The 22,111-nt window shown below is 43.4% G+C and overlaps 1 protein-coding gene across 1 annotated transcript; it reads right to left on the bottom strand.

Annotated features, from left to right (window-relative positions):
• Window positions 1-3,854: 3,854 nt before the first annotated feature.
• On the bottom strand, window positions 3,855-8,839 carry GCNT3 (glucosaminyl (N-acetyl) transferase 3, mucin type). Its single transcript, XM_070469212.1, has 3 exons — window positions 8,676-8,839; window positions 7,232-7,416; window positions 3,855-5,663 (listed from the first exon to the last, which is right to left on the bottom strand). Exon 3 carries the CDS (start codon window positions 5,610-5,612, stop codon window positions 4,290-4,292), a length of 1,323 nt encoding a protein of 440 aa, XP_070325313.1. The 5' UTR covers window positions 5,613-5,663; window positions 7,232-7,416; window positions 8,676-8,839; the 3' UTR covers window positions 3,855-4,289.
• Between the last annotated feature and the right edge of the window lie 13,272 nt (window positions 8,840-22,111).

Here is a 22,111-nt window from a genome sequence, read left to right on the forward strand (position 1 = left end):
TTAAGTGATTTGCATAGTTTGGGGCATAGTCACCAACTTCCTAGTTCTGGAGATACTTTCTCCTTTGCACTTCCAGAACACTCCACACCCAGCTCTTCTCCTTCTACTACACCAGCTGCTCCCCTCCAACTCTCCTTTTGTTGGTTCCTCCTTATCTTCGTGACCTCTGCACTTTGGAAGGCCCTCAGGACTCATCCGGGAGGCTCTTTTCTACTTCTGTTCACTCCCTGGGCGCGCTCATCCCATTTCGTGGCTTTATATGGTACACAAGCTGAGGAACACCAGGTTAAGTGTCTCCAGTCCAGACCTCTCTCCTGAACCCGGACTCCTGTCCCAGTCATCCCCTCAGCATCTGTCCTCAGGTGTCTAATAGGCATCTTCAGTTTTAAATCTTCAAAGGCAAACCCATGGTCTTCCCCTCAACAGCCACTCTTTCACCGTGTGCCTGTCTTGGTTCATGGTAGCCCTGTCCTCCTACACCTAACACCCAAACAAAACCCCTGGAGTCATCCTCAACCCCTCCATTGCTCATGAACAAACTCCATCCGTCAGCAAACTCACACTGAACCCTCAGAACACTCCCAGGATCTGACCACTCTGACCCTTTCTCTTGCTGCTCCCCGGGTCTCCGCCAGGGCTACGAGGGCTGGCATCAGCACGCTGGCCTCTCCACTAGCCTCCCGGCTCCCACCCCCGCCCCCCAAACAGCCAATCCGTCCCCAATGCCGCATTCCAGTGTCAGTCAGATCATGTCAGCCCTCTGCTCGAAACCTTCCAGCGGCCTATAATCTCTCTCAGAGAAGACAAAGTCCGCCTTATGGGTCACAGAGGTCGTCAGGATACATCCTCTTCCCCTGTATTCTTAACTCTTTCACCCCTCCCTTTGCTCTGCTCCGTTTACACCAGTTTCCTTGCTGCTCCTTAAACATGACAGGTATGATCCTGCTTCAGGGCTATGCAAGTCTTTCCTCTTGGCCTAGAATGTTCTTCCTCCACTTATCCTCACGGGTCATTCCTTCATCTCCTTCGGATGTTTACTCAAATGTTACATTTTTCATTAAAATGTCACCTCCCGGACCTGATCACACTATTTAAAATTTTCCTCCCCACTGGAAGTTCTCATTCAAGCCTTCAATTTCTCTCTAGCACTTGTCTCCTTCTAATATACATATATATTAACTGTTTATAGTTGTTTTCCCACTAGTATGTGAACAACATTAGCATGGGAATCTCTGTTTTACTGACTACACTACCCCTAGTGTCAAGAACAATGCCTAGTAAATAGTAAGAGCTTAATTAACGTTTGTGGAATGAATGAGCTATGCTATTGCTTGTCATATACTCAAGCATCATAGAGATGGGAACTATATCTCTGTAATGACTGACCAACTAAGGGAAAGAAGTCATAGTAGATAAATTCAGTTCAGCTGAAGTACTTAAGGCAGGCCGTGTATTTAATTATTCTATCCATTTTTAATTCAAATACTTGTTCTCCCCAAATAAATTATATCATCTGTTTCCAAACAAAATTAACTGCCTTTTCTTCCTTTCTTAAATTTTCACAAAATCAAGAAAAGAGGGCATATTACAATGGGCAGAGTGTGCAGCAAAAATATAGTTATTAAAGCAATGCTTATCAACAGTCCACAAATCAAAAGAGCAAATTCAAGCTTTCTAAAGGAATACAAACACAGTTGCTCAATTCATTAATAGGATGTTTCCTTTCCAGAGATAAGGTATAGGGACAGATATGAGAGGAGGAAAAATCAACAGATGGGTTGGTTTAATTGTACAATTTCTAAAATACACTAACCCAAGGAGGGCGAAATTTGACCCTTCTGATATGAAGACCTTGTGTTTGTTATTAAATAAACAGCACTTCCTGTTCACCTGAATGTATGTTTCTAGAGGAAATGTCAATGCTTGGACAATTCCAGCAACTTGTCCCCCCAAAATGATAAGTTCACATTTAATCTTTTCAATGTATTTATATAAAGACATATTTTTTTTTCCACATGAAAATTTAAAGAGGAAGTTGACTATGAAGCCAAAGACCCAAGTTCTTTTTTCAGGACACGTGTACTTGGGAACTTTTCTGCCCCCTTGCAGCCCCCTCAGAGGGGGACCAAGGACACTCAAAAGGCTAATAGGTGGAGAGGTCTATAGTCACTGCTGCTAAGGACAGGCCTTACAGGGCTCACTGCGGAGCAACTGACTACTCGTTAGTCATCTCCATGATGAGAGCAAGGCAACGAGGACCCTGCAACACTGCAGGTAAGCTGGTGGTGGCAGTGCCCACTATCAAAGGACTACAGCCTTACAGAAGGAGTCACTAACTCAGGAAAGCCACTGTGCCAGACACAGTCATAGCGGTGTCAGAGTACATGGAATGCTGGGAAAGTTGATTGTGAGAGAACACTCGAGGAACTGAATCAAAATCAGAAGTGAAGAAACACAGGCACATTGGAGCATGACATATTAATGGGAACGTCATTCAAATTATACAAGTGAGTGAGTGAGTGAGTTGCTCAGTTGTGTTCCAACTCTGCGACCCCATGGACTATACAGTCCACGGAATTCTCTAGGCCAGAATACTGGAGTGGGTAGCCTTTCCCTTCTCCAGGAGATCTTCCCAACCCAGGGATGGAACCCAGGTCTCCAAGATTGCAGACAGATTCTTTACCAGCTGAGCCACAAGGGAAGCCCAAGATACTGGAGTGGGTAGCCTATCCCTTCTCCAGTGGATCTTCCTGACCTAGGGATCTAACCAGGGTCTCCCTCATTGCAGGTGGAATCTTTACCAACTGAGCCATCAGGGAAGCCCCAAATTATACAAACTGGTGTGTAAATCACTTTTCCAGAATGTACTGTATGCAGAAAACCAGTTCTACCATATACAAGATATGCTTATCTGTTTACAAAGGATCACTTCCCCATCACAGAAGAATGTAACTTGCAGCTAATTGCCTTCTGATAACCTGAGATCTCTCTGTAGCTCAAACAGTAAAGAATCTGCCTGTGACGCAGGAGACCAGTTTCGATCTCTGGGTCGGGAAGATCCTCTGGAGAAGGGAATGGCAATCCACTCCAGTATTCTTGCCTGGAGAATCCCATGGACAGAGGAGCCTGGTGGGTTACAGTCCATAGGGTTGCAAAGAGTCCGACACGGCTAAGCAACTAACACAACCTGATAATTATCTCTGGAGCTTTAGAAAAGAAACTGTTTCCCTGGGTAACATTTGTTGGGCAGGTGGCTAAGAAGGCTGGGGCAGAGAATGCATGTACAACATACACACACACAGCTGTCTCCCCGCAAGGAAATGTATAAACCACAAAATCAGTGACCGTCCCATTCACATACCTAAATAAGAGTTTTGACTCAAGAGGCATAAAGATGGAGTAACCAGACCTAGTTTATTTTTACTATCTAAATAATCATTAATACTACAGGCTACCCACCCTCCCCCCCATACCCCCCCCCAACTAAAATGAGTTCCAGTTTTGACAGTAAATTATATGGTGACCTTACCTAATGGCTGCTTCAATCTTTGTTATGGAACATTAAGCTTTGGCTGTGAAGCTTGCAAAATTAGTGCTGTAATTTTCCTGTAAGGATATGGATGGTCACATTGGTTAAATCACCCTGGCTTTTTTTCTGGCAACATTAACAAAACAAGGGGGGCTTTACATTCTTGTGCATCAGCCATTTATACAGCCTGCCATGATCACTAAGGAATAATGTGATTCTCTTGCTGGCCACCGGGGATTTCAAATGTCACCAAGAGTTAGGAGAAAAAGTCTCACGGCTTTATCTTATTTCTGGCTTGCTAGACAAAAAAAAAAAGAGGTAGAGATTTTAATCAGAAGCTATTTATTAAGTTAATAGTACAAAACAGGAGGCCTTCTGTCCATCAAAGTCCCCTCCCCACTACCAAGCCTAGAATTATTAGGAATGGGCACCTCCAGAGAGTGGAAAAGTTGATACCAATTCAACTGAAATCCAGGTCTCCTCCCACACTTACCCAGACAACTGGTTCTTGTTATGAACTCAGTGAGAAAGTGAATGAAGGAGCTACTGGAAGTGGGCTGAGCTACCAGTCAGTGTCCACCCAGGGCAGCAGTCTGCAAGTCAGCGTATCTACTCTCCACACTCCAGGAGCAGGCCTCTGACCCTGGGGGATGCCACGAATTCCACAGCCCTCGTCCCCCACCCCACACAGTACCAGCATGCCCTAGGCATATTGGCACATGTCCCTGGCCCTCAGGTAGCAATCCGTCCGCAGTACAGCTCAAAGTTCAGTCCCATAGATGGCCTTATGACGTAAATACTCTTCTAAGCACTGCAGGACGTTATCATCCACCCTTGGGTCAAACTTGTTTGCCAAGAGGTGATGGTTCTGGAGAATCCAGTGCAGGTCCCCAGCCCCATAAATGCAAATGGCCCGCTGATGGATTCCAGAGCAAGGTGCATAAGGGGCCCCCATGCTGACATCTCCCTCATGGTCCTGCCACTTGACCAGCCTGGCGATGGCAGTCATGTCTGAGATGTGATACTTGGGGTGGTAGGGGACAGAGCCAGGCATCCATGGTGCACGCTGAAGGGTGGCCCAGAGGTGTTCATCAGGGCTATAGGTGTCTTTGGCCCATTCAATCAGTCTTTGGGATTTGGGGTTCTCTAAGACATGTTGGACAAAGGCTCGAGAAGCCACAAAATAGGCATTCCCTGTGAACATAGGTAAATTATCAGGGGGAGGGTCCTTCATCTTGCTGGTTAGGTACAGTCTGTCTGTCACCTTGTAGCGGTATTTCCAGCGAGTTTTTTTGTACTCAGAAGGTATCTCAGACTCCATACTGTTCTTTCCATTCAACATCTTGAGGGCCAGGACCATCTCGGCGTTGGTCTTTATGGGGAAGTCTGTCCCACATGTATTCAGTAAGTATTTCCATGGCACCAAGCTCTGGAGCAAGTCTTCCATACAGTTCAGGTCAGCCTGCACTCTGGACCAGGAGGCATAAACCACCGGAACCAACTTACTGGCCATGAAGACATTGGGGAAGCAGGAAATAATGGCCTTGACTGCCTCTTTGAAAGTTTCTGGGGACTTCTCATCCACATGGACACAGTATATGTTCTGAGGGGCATACACAGCTCGCAGCAGCCGTTCAAAGTTTTCAATCTTCTCATGGACCACCATCGAGTATGCAATGGGGAAGTCTAACTCTTCTTTGCTCAGTGGGAACTGTATGAACTTCCTTCGGGCCTTAAACCGCTCACAGTCTCTGGTCATGTTGAGGTAGTCGGTGTCAGTGAAAGGCAACCGCTTCTTGTTGACTTCCAGGTTGTCCAGGAGAGCCTGGCTCACCGCTTCCTGGTCCCCTCGTGTGATCCCAGAACAGTTGATGGAGCTCTTCGCTGGCAGCTTCAGGTTCTTGTATAAGACGTCTCTACAACGCTGACTTTGGAAGCCCCTGGACTCCAGATCCAAGGAATCTACATCACATTTCAACCTGAGAGAAAGCCTCAGAGCAACAACGGCCAGCAGCATATAGCAGCCCAGGGCCCACAGATGATGCCCCCGGCAGAGCTTCTTCTTCCACCCAGTCATCTTCATGCGATGAGAGATCGGTAGAGTTTGGGCACAGGGAAGGCAGAGGAGGAGATCCTGGGACAGAACAAAATGCCTTTAGTTACAAACTAATCCAGAACATCCTCAAGGAACATCAAGTTCCAACTCCAGAGTGATGGCAAAGATAGATTTCTTCTCTAAACAAATATCCTCAGTCAAGTCCTGCCTGGGACCCTTGTGGATGGAGATCTGTAACCTGACGCTGCAAACCAGATGATCAGACTGGGCCTGGAGTTAGGACCCGGATCCACCTCCACCCGGGAGAGAGAAAAGGAAACAGCCCTGCTGCTGTGAAGGAGTAATGAGTAAGAGGAAGTCCCCACCTTTATTCCAAGGAAGAGAGGACTTCTGCCCACACCTTACCACCCTGTGTCTAAAGTAGCTTTTATCTGGAGGACAGAATTTGTGATAGGTCTAAACAGAAAAGACAGGAAGTTCACACTCTCACCTTCAGTTCTAGAACTCCAAAGTGCTTTTAAAGATAAAGTTCACTTCTTGGTCTTATTTGACAGTTCATATTTTAAATGCTTTCACCACACATAATTCACTGGTTAGATATGGCATCTAGCCATGCTTTAAAGAAAATGTTCTTAAACAAGTACAAAAAATTGAACATAATTTCAAAAATACATTGTAGTCATTCATATAGATAACTCTCAGTCTACTCAGATTTAAAAGGTGGCCCAGTAGTTAAGACTTTATGCTTCAAAGGCAGTGGGTGCAGGTTCAATCCCTGGTTGTAGAACTAATTTCCCACATGCTGCACAGTGAGGCCAAAAATAAATAAATAAAATATATCTACACACATGGAGAAGGAAATGGCAACCCACTCCAGTATTCTTGCCTGGAGAGCTCCATGGACAGAGGAGCCTGGCGGGCTACAGTCCATGGGGTCACAAGAGTCAGACACGACTTTGCGACTAAACCACCACCATCCACACACACAGACACACAGAGCTATGCATGTCAGTATTTAATGAGTGCTTTCTATGAGTCAGAAATATTTTTTTATGTTGTCCTGTTGGATCTTCACAACATGTTTAAAACACAGTATTATTAGGCCTCTTTTATAGAGAGGAAAACAGAAGCTAAATAACTTCCCAAATATCACATACTTACAAGAAGCAAATCTGGGACTCGTCCATATTCCCTCACCCACCCACCCCACCCACCCCCGCCCCGTTGTGTATGTGTGTGTGTGTGTCTGTAAGCTTGATACTTGTTCCTCCACCACAGTTACATTTTAAATACAATACAGGGTACTTAGAAACTACTATGTAAAAAAATAAACAAGGTCCTACTATACAATACAGGGAACTATATTCAATATCCTGTGACAAAACATAATGAAAAAGAATATGAAAAAGTATGTCTATTTAAATGTCTATTTGAATCACTAGGATACTTAGTACCAAAGAAAACCAGATACTATAGGGGGGAAAAATTCCTAAAAGGTGAGAAAGAGAAACAAAATGTGACATATCCTTCCAGCAATAACTCTTTTCCCTTACAATCTCCTTTGATGCATAAGATTGTACCCACGTGAGGAATAACTTATGGAAATCTAAGAGGAAGGAAAAATGAACAATAAAGAAAACTCTCACCTTTAATAGCTTCTGTCCTATTTAGGGAAGATCTCTTGCCATGGGGTGTTTCTTTGTCCAAGGGTCGGGTTCTGTGGAAGCGAACATGAACACCATATCTCCTGGTCTCCTTTCAGCCTCTCCAGAATACGTTTTCTAACTTCCACAGGACATCCAAGAGACTGTGGCAGTCTTCTTCGTAATCTCTGTAAAGTAAAGAGCAGCAGGTGCCTCCGTCACTCACCCAGCTTCCTGCTCTCAGATAAGAGAACAAGCTCAGATATATCATTCAGGATTGTATTTGCGAGAACAAGTCACCGAGGGAGGTGAGCAAGCAGAAAAAAATGCTGGCAATGTCTGAGAAGGCAAGCGGCTATTTGATCCAGAACAGCCTAGTTTGTAGCCATGCTCTCCTGCTGCAAAATCATTCATAACAACCTGTCAATACTCATGCAAGAACCTGAAAGCTTTTTTCCCTCTTAACAAGGAGCCATAAAAACATACAGGTATGCCCTTGCCTTCTTTTGGAGATCAGATGTCACTTCTCTTATGTTCCCTGAAGACTCCCTGAATTTCACTGAAGACTGAAGCAATAAAAATGACCTTCAGAGTTGTTTCTTTTGTTGTTTTATTGAAGGGGAAAAAGTAAGTAAAAACCAGAGTTTCTTTTTTCATGGCAACTGCTCAAAAAAACAATACAAAACAAAAAATCCACTTGCCTTTCCATGACTGTTAATAATCTTTAGGCTGTAGAAATATCCTTGAGGTTCCAAACTGTAGATCTCCCTCACTAATGTCTGAGACGCTAGGGTTCTTGGCAGTCTGAACAAAGGATACCACCAAGAGAGTCCCATAGATGGTTTTGGCAATACAGTGTGAAAAATGCCTCCTTCAAAACTGCTGGCAGGGACTTTGCTGACAGGTTCTTCCCTGATAGTCCAGTGGTTAACACTATGACCTCCCAAAGCAGGGGTCACAAGTTCAATTCCTAGGCAGGGAACTAAGATCCTCATATGCCACACCCAAGAAAAAACAAAAAACTGCTCACATTGCTTGCCACTTTGTCTCTCTCTCTCTCACCCTCAAATCACTCCTCCAAAAATGCTGCTGCTGCTGCTGCTAAGTCGCTTCAGTCGTGTCCGACTCTGTGCGACCCCATAGACGGCAGCCCACCAGGCTCCGCCATCCCTGCGATTCTCCAGGCCAGAATGCAGCATTCCTCGCCAAATGTTTGAAATAGCAAATGTAATATTAATAATTTCATGGAAAGAATTTAACTAGGTATCAAGTAAGTGAAAGTCAGGGGAGGGATAGACGATGCTAAATTATTAGGGAAGTAGAAATTGCTGGAAGTAGGCCGGAAGGAGGGAGATACTTGGGAATTGTTTACTTGAGAATTTTGGAAGAGGGGTGCCCACAAGCAGCAACTCAGACCTCTGAGAGGGGAACCCTAAGCAGATGGTACCTGGGTCACTGAGCTCAGAGGAGATCCTCTTAGGCTGAGATCCAGACCTCTCCTGAAGAGCCTGGTGTCTGTCCTCCGTTACTGTTAACTGGATTCAGTGTAGGCGCAGGAAGGAATGGCCACAGCGAGGTGGAAGGGCGTTGCCATGGTGATGCACACGTTAGCAGCGTACAGAGAAAGACAACAGGAGGTTCCGCCTCCAGCCTCGCTCCAGCGCCCCCTATTGGCAGAGTGTAACAGGGGGCGCTGATAAAGCACTAACATGGTTTGGGGACTCCCCCATTCCACATAACAAAGGTGAGTCCAGAAGGGCGGGCTTCATGTAAAGACAACAGTGTAATATCCGGGGCGAGTTAGTGCTGCCTTCCTTCTATGAGAATTGTTTACACAGCCCCCAGTAAAGCATCGGGAATTTAGGTCTTTTTCTTTTGGGGACCTCCTCTGCCTGTTATGGGCTAGTGGTAAAGATATAAGAGATGTGGGTTCGATCCTTGGGTCGGGAAGATCTCCTGAAGAAGGGAATGACAGCCCACTCTAGTATTCTTGCCTGAAGAATCCCATGGACAGAGGAGCCTGCTGGGCTATAGTCCATAGAGTTGCAAAGAGTCAGAGGTGACAAGCAACTTAGCATGCACTGCTGGTTTCTGACTATGAAACCAATGGCAGACAGCCATATGGAGTCATATATGCCCCTCTTATGCCCCCTCCCCCTCCCCCATCAGCTCTTGTCTTCTGCCAGCTTTGGTCACTCGGAGGCAAAAACAATTAAAGGATAACACTTACTTCAGTATCTGGATGTAGCAAAATCTTTCTAATTTGTTTTATATCTTTCTTTGCTTTGATGACCACCTCAAAGTCCCACCATCTTTCCCATAAAAAAAAAAAAATTCACAGAATCTCTCAATAGAGATGTATCTTAAATATTTGATTTTTAAAGTAACCTAAACAGGTATGCTATGGTTTTTCCAGTGGTCATGTATGGATGTGAAAGTTGGACTGTGAAGAAAGCTGAGAGCTGAAAAATTGATGCTTTTGAACTGTGGTGTTGGAGAAGACTCTTGAGAGTCCCTTGGACTGCAAGGAGATCCAACCAATCCATCCTAAAGGAGATCAGTCCTGGGTGTTCATTGGAAGGACTGATGCTGAAGCTGAAACTCCAATACTTTGGCCACCTCATGTGAAGAGTTGACTCATTGGAAAAGACCCTGATCCTGGGAGGGATTGGGGGCAGGAGGAAAAGGGGACAACAGAAGATAAGATGGCTGGATGGCATCACTGACTCGATGGATGTGAGTTTGAGTAAACTCTGGGAGTTGGTGATGGACAGGGAGGCCTGGCGTGCTGCGATTCATGGGGTCACAAAGCATCGGACATGACTGAGCGACTGAACTGAACTGAAACAGGTATCCACTTTTACTTGTTAAATATATGCTAATAGAACATTAACAAATTGTGGATATATTTTGTTAAGATAGTCTGCATATTAGCAACACCAAGTGACACACCTGGGTTTTGGCAGGAAAGATCTAGCTCTGAATCCTGGCTGTTACTCTCTGGCTGTGTGACCATTGGCAGATTCTTTAATCCCTCTGTGCTTCAACAAGTTCCTTTATATAGATGGGGCTATATATATGATACCCATTTTATTGAATTGTTGTGAAGATTAAGCAAGATAACATATGAGAGACAGAGGAGCCTGGCATTCTGCAGTCCATAGGGTTGCAAAGAGTTGGACACCACTTATCGACTGAACAACAAAGAACAACAACAGTGAGTAGCTTGACTTTAAAGCTGGATATGCAGCCCCTTGGTGAAAGTAACTGTTAGGCGGTCTCCAATGGGGCCTAGTTTTCTCCCAGAATAGCTCAAGGAGGGTACAAACAGTGGTCTTTAACTCTGGATCAAGGGAAAATGTTGATGCTGGTGATGTGGCTAGACAGGTAGATCAGGGAAGAGACCTGGAATTAGCCCCTTCTCTGTGCTCTTCGTATATGTGGTCAGTATTAGCACTGCAGAGAGAAGGGTTAGTTGTCAGCTGACCCCAGGGAAATGCAGAAGAGAAAGCAGAATGGCTGGAGAGAGACCCAGGAAGATCAGGAGCCAGGCAACCCGCAGAGATCACAATACAGCAGATTCCACACCTTAACTCCATGCTGGCCTTGAAGAGAAAGCTCAGCACTGGCAAGAGGGAGGAACAGGGGACTGCCCAGTGGTTAAGGATCTGCCTTGCAATGCAGGGGACACAGGTTCCATCCGCGATTGGGTAACTAAGATCCCACATGCCGTCAGGCAACTAAGGCTGTGTACCACCATTACTGAGCCCCTGTGCCACAGCTAGAAAGTCTGAGCAAAACAAGGAAGATCCCCCATGCCCAACTGAGACCCAATGCAGACAGCAAAATGAATAAATAAATACTTGAAAAAAAAAAAAAAGGAGGGAGGAAGAGCCCAGCCCCAGAGTGCCTGGCAACCATGCAGGTTTCAAGGCAGGAGCCCAGACCTAGGAAATGAATCCCTTCATGTGGGTTTCTTTTAGCCTTGTTGAGATACAATAAAGCCAGGTGAGCCTGGGGACAAAGATATTTACAAGTCCCAAGCAATGAAATTGATGAGGGCCCTGGTGGCTCAGTGGTAAAGAATTCACCTGTCGATGCAAGAGACACAGGTTCGATCCCTCTGTCAGGAAGACCCCTTAGAGGAGGGAATGGCAACCCACCCCAGTATTCTTGCTGGGAAAATGCCAGTGGGATCACAAAGAGCCACACACAACTGAGCATACACGTACACACATACACTCACCTCCCTCAAGTATTGAAAATAAAAGCAACATTAAGGCCAGTAATAAATATGTCTGACACGGTCCTGAGTTCTCACAATGATTATTACTTTGGTTTCATTTCTGAAATAGCAGACTTTTCACACTCAGACCCCTCAATCCTTTTCTCCTAATCATGAGTTTCATCTGATTATTGGCAAACAGTTTTACCTGCTTCCATGGTCTTTAATCACAAACCTCTGTTTGTCTGTGAAATGGTCTAGGAGTTCCAAAAATGGGGAAACTAAGGCAGGCTCAACATGATGGATCTGGAAGAATGCAGTAGAGTTTGGTGTTAACCTTGATGGAGGTACAGAGAACCCTGGGCTTCCCAGAGGGCACAGCAGTAAAGAATCTACCTGCCAATGCAGGAGACGCAAGAGACACAGGTTCCATCCCTGGGTCAGGAAGATCCCCTGGAGTAGAAAATGATAACCTACTCCAGTATTCTTGCCTGGAGAATCCCATGGGCAGAGGAGCCTGGCAGGCTACTCTGAGGAAGACTGTAAAGAGTCGGACACAGCCCAGCGCGTACACACGCACACACACCCTACAGTTTCAACAAGAGGGTCAGAGGAAGGTCCAGGCAGCAGAGATCCAACCATTTGAAGTTGAGTTTACAATCTAGCAAATACATCCTTTTACTTATTTCATTAGGGTGGTATTCATCTCTAGTATCTGTCAGTTTTGTCCTCTCATTAACTGCAAGCTCCTGAAAACATATTCATTCTATCTCACTTCCTAGTGCAGTAGGTATTAGCAGAATTCTAATGATACCCAGAAAAGAAAGTTTGCTTGTGGTCAGAGAGAGCAAGGGGAGCCCCACTGACTGGCTAAGGAGAAGGGCCCATGACTCAGAGACAAAGGAAATAAAGAGAGATAACCAAGCCAAGTTAATATGTTATCAGACTGGTAGAACTAGAGTCTGAAAGAGATAGAAGGTACTGAGGAAGGTGGGGTGTAGGTACTTTAAGCCCTCACCTCATTCAGTGTTCTGTATCATTAGGCTCTTGGAGAAGATGGACTATGGTCTCTAGCCACAGAGAGGTGGCTCAGAGACCCAGTGTGATCATCTTCGTCTCCAGTCAGGGATGTAGAAGACATCTCAGGCTCAGCTGAGGCTGGCTTCCTGGGGGCACTCTCCAGTCCCACGCAAAACTCTCCCTCCCCCGGGCACACTCCGCACTCCTAAAGAAAAAAAGATTCAAGAAAGAAAAGAAAAAAAGGAAGAAGAAGGAAAAAAAAGAAAACATCCCACAGAACTCAGTAAGAACTTACTTGCCAAATGCAGAGGAAACTTCTGAGAGAAAAGAAAACAATCTCCTCAGGTAAACTAATCCAACTCTCCCTGCTCCCCCCATTCCCAAGGTGGATCACTCGCCAAGTTATAAAGGAAGCCCCCTTTCCTCACTCCCTCTGCCCGCCCATTTGGGTGATGCTCCGCTTTCTACCAAGGCCAGGGTTCCTGCTTCTCAGCACCACAGATGGAAGGGCAGCCATGGCCAGGCCTTTTCTATGCCACCCCAGCTCCCACTCCATGAACACATCAAGACACACTTGTTCGTCCTCATCGTGGTGTCACGATCCCAAGGGCAAGGACCATTTCTGACTCAGCTCTGCCTTCTTAGAGTAGTTAGTGTGAGAACTTGCAAATGACAGATGCACCAGAAATGTTTCCTGAATTGAACAGCTTCCTTGGTGTCCCTGGAAGATCCTCTAAGTACTGGAGTCTTGAAACCAAGGCTTACTACTAATTACTGAACTTGATGGATAGAGGCACCCTCCAACTGTACACAAAAATACAATATCACAGAGTTGAAGCCAGTTGAAATCCGAACAGCATTAATTAAATCCATTTTGCTTAAGAAACTTCCTCAGAAGAAACTTGCCAAAATTCAAATTTAAAGGCATATTAATTTGAGATTATGTGATCTCCTACTGAGTCATTATAAAGTAACCTTTTAAAGGGAACCTGTAACAAATGACATATACAATGACACTGTTTTATTTGCTCACTGCATTTAACATTGTGGAAGCTGCTAACATTTCGGTATTAGAGATACCAAGTGGATTAAGACAGTCCCTACTCTCAAGCTGAATATTCATTGGAAGGACTGATGCTGAAGCTGAAGCTCCAATACATTGGCCACCTAATGCCAAGAGCTGTCTCACTGGAAAAGAACCTGATGCTGGGAAAGAGTGAGGGCAGGAGGAGAAGGGGACGACAGAGGATGAGATGGTTGGATGGCATCACTGACTCAATGGACGTAAGTTTGAGCAAGCTCCAGGAGATGGTGAAGGACAGGGAAGCCTGGAGTGCTAGAATGGGGTCACAAAGAGTCAGACATGACTTAGCGACTGAACAACAACTCAAGCTATTTATAGTCCCGTGTGGGAGAAATGTTTGAAAATAGATTATAATGCCGTGTATAAGTGCAAAAAAGATGTGTGTTGGATATAATGGAGGACCAGAGTTTAAAACTAAAAAATAAATGGTTAGAAGTACAAGTGTAAACAAATTAGTGTAGGTTTTAATGAAATCTCGAAAAAGAAGATTAAGAATTTGTCTGAATGCCTCCTGCATTGGTTCAGGAAGGATCTTGGCTAATCACTATGAGAAGAACAGATATTATGGGTTAAAGAAAACATCCCCTTATGGAAGTCATTTAGAAAAAGAATGTTAGATCCCTACCCCACACTATAAACATAAATAAACTACAGATTAAAACCAAAAGGAAGAGTTCTAAGATTTCAGGAAATATACAGAATAATGATACTTAGGTTGGGAAAGTATTTTAACTATTATATCAAAACCTGAAAATTATTAAAAAAAAAGAAACAGATTTGACTGTGAAAAAATTATAAACAAAAATACAATCTAAAGTGTAAAATGGGCTTCTAGGAAATCTCCTTAAAAGGGAGAGGCTAAGCCCTTCTTTTCTTTCTTTTTATTATCATGAAAGCAGATGTAATGGCTGGAGCTCTGGCAGCTACTTAGGACGTGGAAACAACATTGAGGAAGGGAGCCATCAAGCCACTTTACCAGTTCTAGACTGCCTACTTCTAGGCTTCATTTATATGAGAAAGAAATTTTCTGCCTTATGTGGCCACTATTTTTTCAGGTCTCTGACATGAATCACAAATACAGAAGCTGTTTCCTGACTCAGGGACATTTAGAAACATAGGTATGAAACAGGCATAGGTTTCAGGGGAGTAAATAAGTTCTGAAACCTGCAAAGTACAGAACAGGAGCTCTAATTTGTGTGCTCTCTACCACCGCCTCTCCCATCCCTATAACACCGTCACCATTATTTGTTTCTTATTTGAAAACACATTTCAGGAAAACATCTGGAAAGGAATGTACTAAAATAATAACCATGGTATTCTGGGTTGTGTGATTGTTGCTGGTTTTCAGTTTCCCCTTTTTGTCTCATCGGTTTTCTAATTTATCTAGAATGCACAGACATTATATTTTTTAAATTTTTTAAAAAAGCTATTTTAGAATCATCTTAGGAAGCAAAACAAAATAGTGCTCTCCACTCTTTAATAATATAATAGCCACAATGTGGAAGCAATCTAATGTCCATTGATAGAGGAATGGATAAAGAGAATGTGGTATCTTTATACAATGGAATATTACTTAGCCACAAAAAATGAAATAACACCATTTGCAGCAACATGGATAGACCTAGACATTATCTAAGTGAAAAAAGTCAGAGAAAAACAAATGCCATATGATATCACATATATGTAGAATCTAAAATATGATACAAATGAACTTGTTTACAAGACAGAAACAGTCTAACAAACAGAAAACAAATTTACAAAGGAGGAAAGGGGCTAGGGGAGAGATAAACTGGGAATTTGGAATCAGCAGACACAAATGACTATATATAGAATAAACAACAAGGTCCTACTGTATAGCACAGGGAACTATATTCCATCTCCTGTAATAAACAAAAAAGAATATGAAAGGAAATATATATATATGAATTGCTTTGCTGTATACCAGAAAATAACACAGTATTTTAAATCAACTATAGTTCAGTTAAAAAAAAAAATCATGCTGTCTTTGATTGCAGAAGTCAAACATGATGCTTTTTCCTTATTTTACCTCTTTGCAGGTCTGTGTAAACAGATCTAGTCTTTATTTTTTGTGGGGAGGGAGTGATGTAGGATTGTGTGTATATGCATGTATTTAAGTCTAGCTGGATAATAATAGAAAATATCTTTTTAACAAATGTAAAATTGGAAGTTCTAATGAGAACCTAAATAAAATTGGAACACTTGCACCACCAAACACAAAGTGCTGCCACTTCACTTACTCATATGATCTTTTAAAGGAAAATGACCACCATGCCAACTAATATAGAAATAGAAAAACGCGTTAAATGACAAAACAACACATACCTTGGTTCTAGTTTCTTGAGCTTAACAAAATAGAAATAAGAAAACTACTGGCTCTTCATGCCATGCTTTTGGAGAGCACAAAAAGAAAGTATTTCTAGGATGGGGCCCTCTCTAGGCTGTCTGAGCCCATAAGGTTCTATCTACAGCATGCACTGTGGACAACAGTGAATGGTTTCATGTGTGTGGTTATGGTCATCGGCATCTTTCAGTCATAGACTGTTGCAACAACATGCTGGGCCCTGGGCGGAGAGAGTCTACCTTCTTGGGTGGGGAGCAGAGGGAAAGGGGAGGAGGAGGAGTGCAGGCTTGTAGGAACCAGTGGTGTCTGTGACTTCTCCCCCACCTACACCTGCTGGTCTGAAAGGCAGAGTGGATTCCTGAGCAATGGGGAGGCCAGACAGACTGAACTTGGTCCTTGGTACCTCTCAAGGCTTCAAATATTGTAGTTCCAGCTCATGGGAGACTAGCTTTGTCTTTTTTTTTTTTTTTTCCTTTGTTACTTTTTTCGAACTGAAGTATGATTGATTTATAGGGTCATATTAGTTTCAGGTGTTTCAGCACAGTGACTCAGTTATATAAGTATATGCATATACAGTGACTCAGACAGTAAAGAATTTGCCTGCCGTTCAGGAGACCAGGGTTTGATCCCTCGGTCAGGAAGATCCCCTGGAGAAGGAAATGACTACCCACTCCAGTATTCTTGCCTGGAGAATCCCATGGCAAAAGGAAATGGCTGGGCTACAGTCCATGGGGTTACAAAGAGTTGGACACAGCTGAGCGACTTTCACTCACTAATATATATATATATATTCCTCTTCGGATTCTTTTCCCTTGTAGGTTATTACGGAACATTAAGTACAAGCATTGTCTTTGCCCTGGATGGTAAAGGTGGGCAGCTGCCGCCCACGTCCGGCCGGGGTATGCTTCCCACGGTTGACAGTGGACAGGAGCCCATGGTGGAATGGGTGTGGAATTCAAGGACTCAAAACAGAAATTGGACCTCTTTCTCCTTGGGATGCTCCCAGGCCCTCTCCCTGCCTCCGTTATCTCGTCCATACCAACAGGCATGCACTGGTAAGCAAGTGCCATGCAAATATAGAATCATGGAGGAGCTCACAGTTTAGTAGTGAAGAGCAATCCACAATCAGGGACAATTACATGTGGAAAGTGCCAAGGGTACTTGTAAAGTAAACTGACAGCTCTGTGGGAAAGTGGGATCCCTGGGAGACATCCTGGAGGAGGTAGCCTTTAGTTCATGCTGGATGACTGTACAGATCTGTCAGGCAAAGAGTAGGGTTAGAGCAGTCAGGCTGAAGGGTCACCTTAGTTGCCTTATCCTCAAGAGAACAATATCATTCCTCACCCTAGCATGAGATCAAGAATTTTTCCCACTTTCCATTCAGTTCCTGGAAGTAACCGTTTCTACACTCAGCTCTGGACTTTGACCCAGTTTATTCTCTCCACTCAGAAGGAAAGGCCACCCCTGCCACCTCTACGCCTCAGCTTGGTTGTGACCCCCCTACTTCCTTGTTCTCTTAAGATCCTGAAACATTACTTCATCATAGTATTTCCCAACACTCTCCAATATGTCGTAAATTCCTTCAGTTACAAGGACCGTGCTTGCTGGTTCACCTTCTAATCCCTGAAGGCTTGAAAATAACAAGCAACATAGACTGAAACATATTGTGTTCCAGGCAGGGTCTCAAGCCCCTTACATTTAATTCTCACCACAAATCCTGTAAGGGAGAGAGACACCGAGTAACTTACTCAAGGCTACACAACTAGCAGGCGGGAGGGTCAGAATTTGTACCCTGGGGTCTGACCTGACAACCACTCCCTTATCCGCACTTCCTTGACCACACTAGGAATACAATTCCTAGCCAGGCTACCTCTCCTGAACAATTCCAACACGGCCTCTGCCTCTCCCTGAGAAGCCATCTAGAACGCAGGCTTTACCTTCATTGGGCCTCAGTTTCTCCACTCACCGTGGAAGGCAGAGTGGATCATGTCTAAGGGAAGAAATTAATCTGCCCAAGAAGAGTACCATGTGGTGGGTTCACACTCAGTTTCAAGAGACAGTTTACTTAATCAGTTTCAGAGACAGTTTACTTAACCTCACTCTCACTGCCTCAGGGGCACAACAAACGTTTATGGAATTAGTGAGTGACCAGGTGGTTGAATGGCTGAAACCTGCCCTTCTCTGAAGGGAGGGAGGATCACTGAATCCACCCAGAAACCTAATGATTGACTCATGGTAGGAAACTTCTAGAAAAATGCATATCAACAGCAGTGAACATATATTATTATTATTGTGTGTGTGTGCATGCTCAGTTGTATCCAACTCTTTGTGACCCTATGAACTGCAACCTTCCAGGCTCCTGTGTCCATGGGATTTCCCAGGCAAGAGTCCTGAAGTAGGTTGCCATTCCCCCCTCCAGGATATCTTCCCGACCCTGGGATCGAACCCCATGGTTCTTGCTTCTCCTATGTTGGCAGGTGAATTCTTTACCACTGAGTCACCTGGGAAGCCAATGTTATGGTGTTGATGCAACAAGAGGATTCTGTTTTATCTGCCCTTTTGAATCTTGCTTTTTTCTCTTTACAACACACTGAAAGTCATTCACTGTCCATACATTTTTGTCAATGTAAATTGAGTTATTCCCAATGCATTTCCAATTATAACAATTGCTACATTAAAAATTATAGTTTTGTGTTATTTGTGTTCAGTTATTTTTACTGACTAAATTACTAAAAGAATAATTTCTAGGTCAAAGATTATACAGCTTTAAAATTGTCTAAACTGGCACTATCCAAAATGTTTTGCCCACTTTAACCACAAAAGTAATTGTTTCCCTTCAGCATTCCTGGATATTATCTCTCTTTTTTGCCTTTTCCACAATCAGAAAATGACAAATGCTATCCCACTATGATTTTTGTCTACTTTTCTTTGATTATTAGTGAGCTTGGGCTTCTTTTCTTGTTTTTTTTTTTTTGGCCATTTGCTTTTTTTCTTGGCCACACTATGAGGCTTGCAGGATCTTAGTTCCCCAACCAAGGATTGAACCCAGGCCCTAGCAGTGACAGTGCTAAGTACTCACCACTAGACCACCAGATAAGTCCCTATATTTCTTCTTATATTTCTTTCCTGTTGATTTTTCTCTGTCCATTTTTCTATAGGGCTTTTAGTTTTTCTAACTGGTTTGTAAGAGCTCTTTGAATTTATCAGTTATTTATCCTTTGTTCTGGTTTTAGAGGTATTTCCTCCCAATGTGTTGTTTGACTTTGTGTTTTATGGGGTTCTTTCCAACGGTCAACATTGATGTGTTGAAGTTTGCAGTTATCTTAAATGTAGTTAAATTTATCTATACTTTCGCTTTGGCTTCTGGACTTCATATAATGCCTAAAATGCCCATTTCTACTCCAGGGCCATACAACTATTCACTCACATTATCTTTAAAAAAATTTTGAGATTTTTAACATTTAAATTTTGGATTCATCTGGAATATATTTTGATGTATGGAATTAAATAGGCAAGGTAATGATTATAATAGGATCAAACAACTATGCCTTGAATTAAAGCTGTGAGCCTTTTGACTTAGCACTTCAGAAAAATGCCAAGCACCAATGAATGGGGGGAGGAGTGGGTATGGGGACCTAAGAACACAGTGCTGCCTGAAGGGGGAGTGTCACTAAGCTCTGAAAATGCATTCAATTTTGATTACATAAACACCAGTTCGTGATTTTGAAAAACCATACAGTGCTGGTGATTTTGTAGGGAATATCAGAACCTGAATAGAGAAAGAGAAAGCAAACAAACTAAATCTTAATTGGTATTATATAATGGGATTTTTGGTGCCTCAGATGGTAAAGAATCTGCTTACAATGAGGGAAAAGGTTTGATCCCTGGGTCAGGAAGATCCCTTGGAGAAGGGAATGGCTACCCACTCCAGTATTCTTGCCTGGAGAATTCCAAGGACAGAGGAGCCTGGCAGGCTACAGTCCATGGGCTCACAAAGAATCAGACACAACTGAGCCACATACACACCACATGAAATTTTATTACCTCTATTAAGAAGCATTTAATCTTGGCTACATTCTGAATGATAGAGCTCAGGTATTAAATATGATACTCTAGTGGGGCTCTAATCACAATACCGATTGAGGAAAGAAAAATGGATATGGTACACATTATGATCTAGACAATTGTGCAAATACAAACAGCATCTGACATGAAGCTGACTCAATTATACTTGTAGGGGAAAAGTTTTTTAAGGGGCTAACACACTTATCGGTTCTCTGTGGGAGAAGCACAAAAAGGAGAGTTTAGAAGGTGGTATTCGTGCAGGAAGATAAAGTAATACTGAGAGGCCAGTGGGCTGGAAGAAAGCAGAAACAGCCAGTGGAAAGCAAACAGATTAACTACAGGAGTATCAGGAAAAACCAGCCACACAATCCAAAGAGTGACAGAAGAAGGAAGCCAGACAGCCCTTTCTGGGGTAAAAGCAGGCAAGATACTAAAGCTCAAGAAAAGCTGGTCAGGATTGCCCTGAGAAGTGCTGATTGAAGCCCGAAACGCTTGGGTTAACTGGCACTCCCTTCCTCACGCCCATGAATGAAACCATTTTCTGCCCTGCAATGGAAATGGAATGGAAATGACGGGGAAAAAGGTAACACCTGGGATTTATGGAGTGCAATGGAATGACATATGGAAAGGAAATGACAGGGGAAGAGGTAATATCTGGGATTTATGCAAAAGCCAGTGTCCAGAGACCACCTCAGGACAATCAACCTGATTACTAACCTCTTCAAAATGATTTCCCTCCTTCTCTGTGTGATTTTATAATTAGCTACTGCTTGCCAATGTAGGAGACACAGGAGACGTGGGTTCGATTCCTGGATTGGGAAGATCCCCTGGAGGAGGAAATGGCAATCCACTCCAGTATTCTTGCCTGGGAAATCCCATGGCCAGAGGAGCCTGGTGGGTTACAGTCCACAGGGTTGAAAATAGTCAGACATGACTGAAGCAACTTAGCACAGCATTTGACTTCTCTGGGTCTCCGTTTCCTCCCTATGTGAGAAGCCTAACTATAAACCTTAATCCAAACCTCTGACCCTGAATCTGAAAGACCAATTTTTCACCACAGCACTACTGACAATAACCAAGACATGGAAATGTCCATTGACAGAGAATGGATAAAGAAAATGTGGTGTGTGGTGTGTACACACACACACACACACACACACACAATGTTTTGATCAGCCATAAAAAAAGAATGAAATAATGCCATTTGCAGCAACATGGATGGACCAAGAGATCATCATACTAAGTGAAATAAGTCAGAAAGAGAAAGACAGATACCGTATGTCACTTATAAGTGGAATCTAAAATACAAATCGGCATATCTAAGAAAGAAAAACAGACTTACAGATAGAGAGAGCAGACTTGTGGTTGCCAGGGAAGAGGACGTAGGGGATAGAAGGCATGGGAGTTTGAGATTAGCAGAGGCAAACTATCAATAAGATAAACAACAAGGTCTGACTGTATAACCCAAGGAACTATATTCAATAACCTATGACAAAACATACTGGAAGAGAATACGAAAAAGAATATATATACATACATACATATATATAATTGAGTCACTTTGCTGTCCACTAGAAATTAACACAATATTGTAAATCAACTATACATCAACAAAATTTTTAAAAAGAAAAAAAAAATTCTGTGTTTCTGCTGCTTGGAGTCTTTGTCTTGCAAGCAAGCATCATATGTCAGAGCCATGGTCCAGAAATCCTTATTTAGTGGTGGACTTTACCAGGGATGGGAGGAAGGAGCAAAAGACTGGCAGTGAGGACTGCAGGGCAGATATGACAGTGGTCGAGTAGATATGATGAGGGCCCAACCAGGTAGGTGGCTGGTCGATGGGAGCAGCCAGAGGAAAGGGTTGCGAGGGACAGGAAGAATGTAGAAGCACCACAGGGAGAGATCTGAGAAGATTTGGAGACCAAATCCGAAAGCCAGGAGCCTTCTGACCCAAAGCTCACACTGGCAGCCCCAAGTCATGAGATTGCCAGGAAAAGTTAACCATGCTAATGCATAATTTTCCCAAAAGTTTAAAAAACAACCCTTTCCAAACATACACTGAAATGCATCAAATGCTTGGCTGACTACTTAATGGAAGCAGTCAGATGGTAAAGCTGGTTCCAAGAG

The sequence above is a fragment of the Odocoileus virginianus genome, chromosome 6 (assembly GCF_023699985.2).
Source record: "Odocoileus virginianus isolate 20LAN1187 ecotype Illinois chromosome 6, Ovbor_1.2, whole genome shotgun sequence".
NCBI classification, from domain to species: Eukaryota; Metazoa; Chordata; class Mammalia; order Artiodactyla; family Cervidae; genus Odocoileus; species Odocoileus virginianus.

Coding starts and splice junctions, on each gene's coding strand:
- GCNT3 (XM_070469212.1), bottom strand. CDS start 5,612: ATGAAGATGACTGGGTGGAAGAAGAAGCTCTGCCGGGGGCATCATCTG.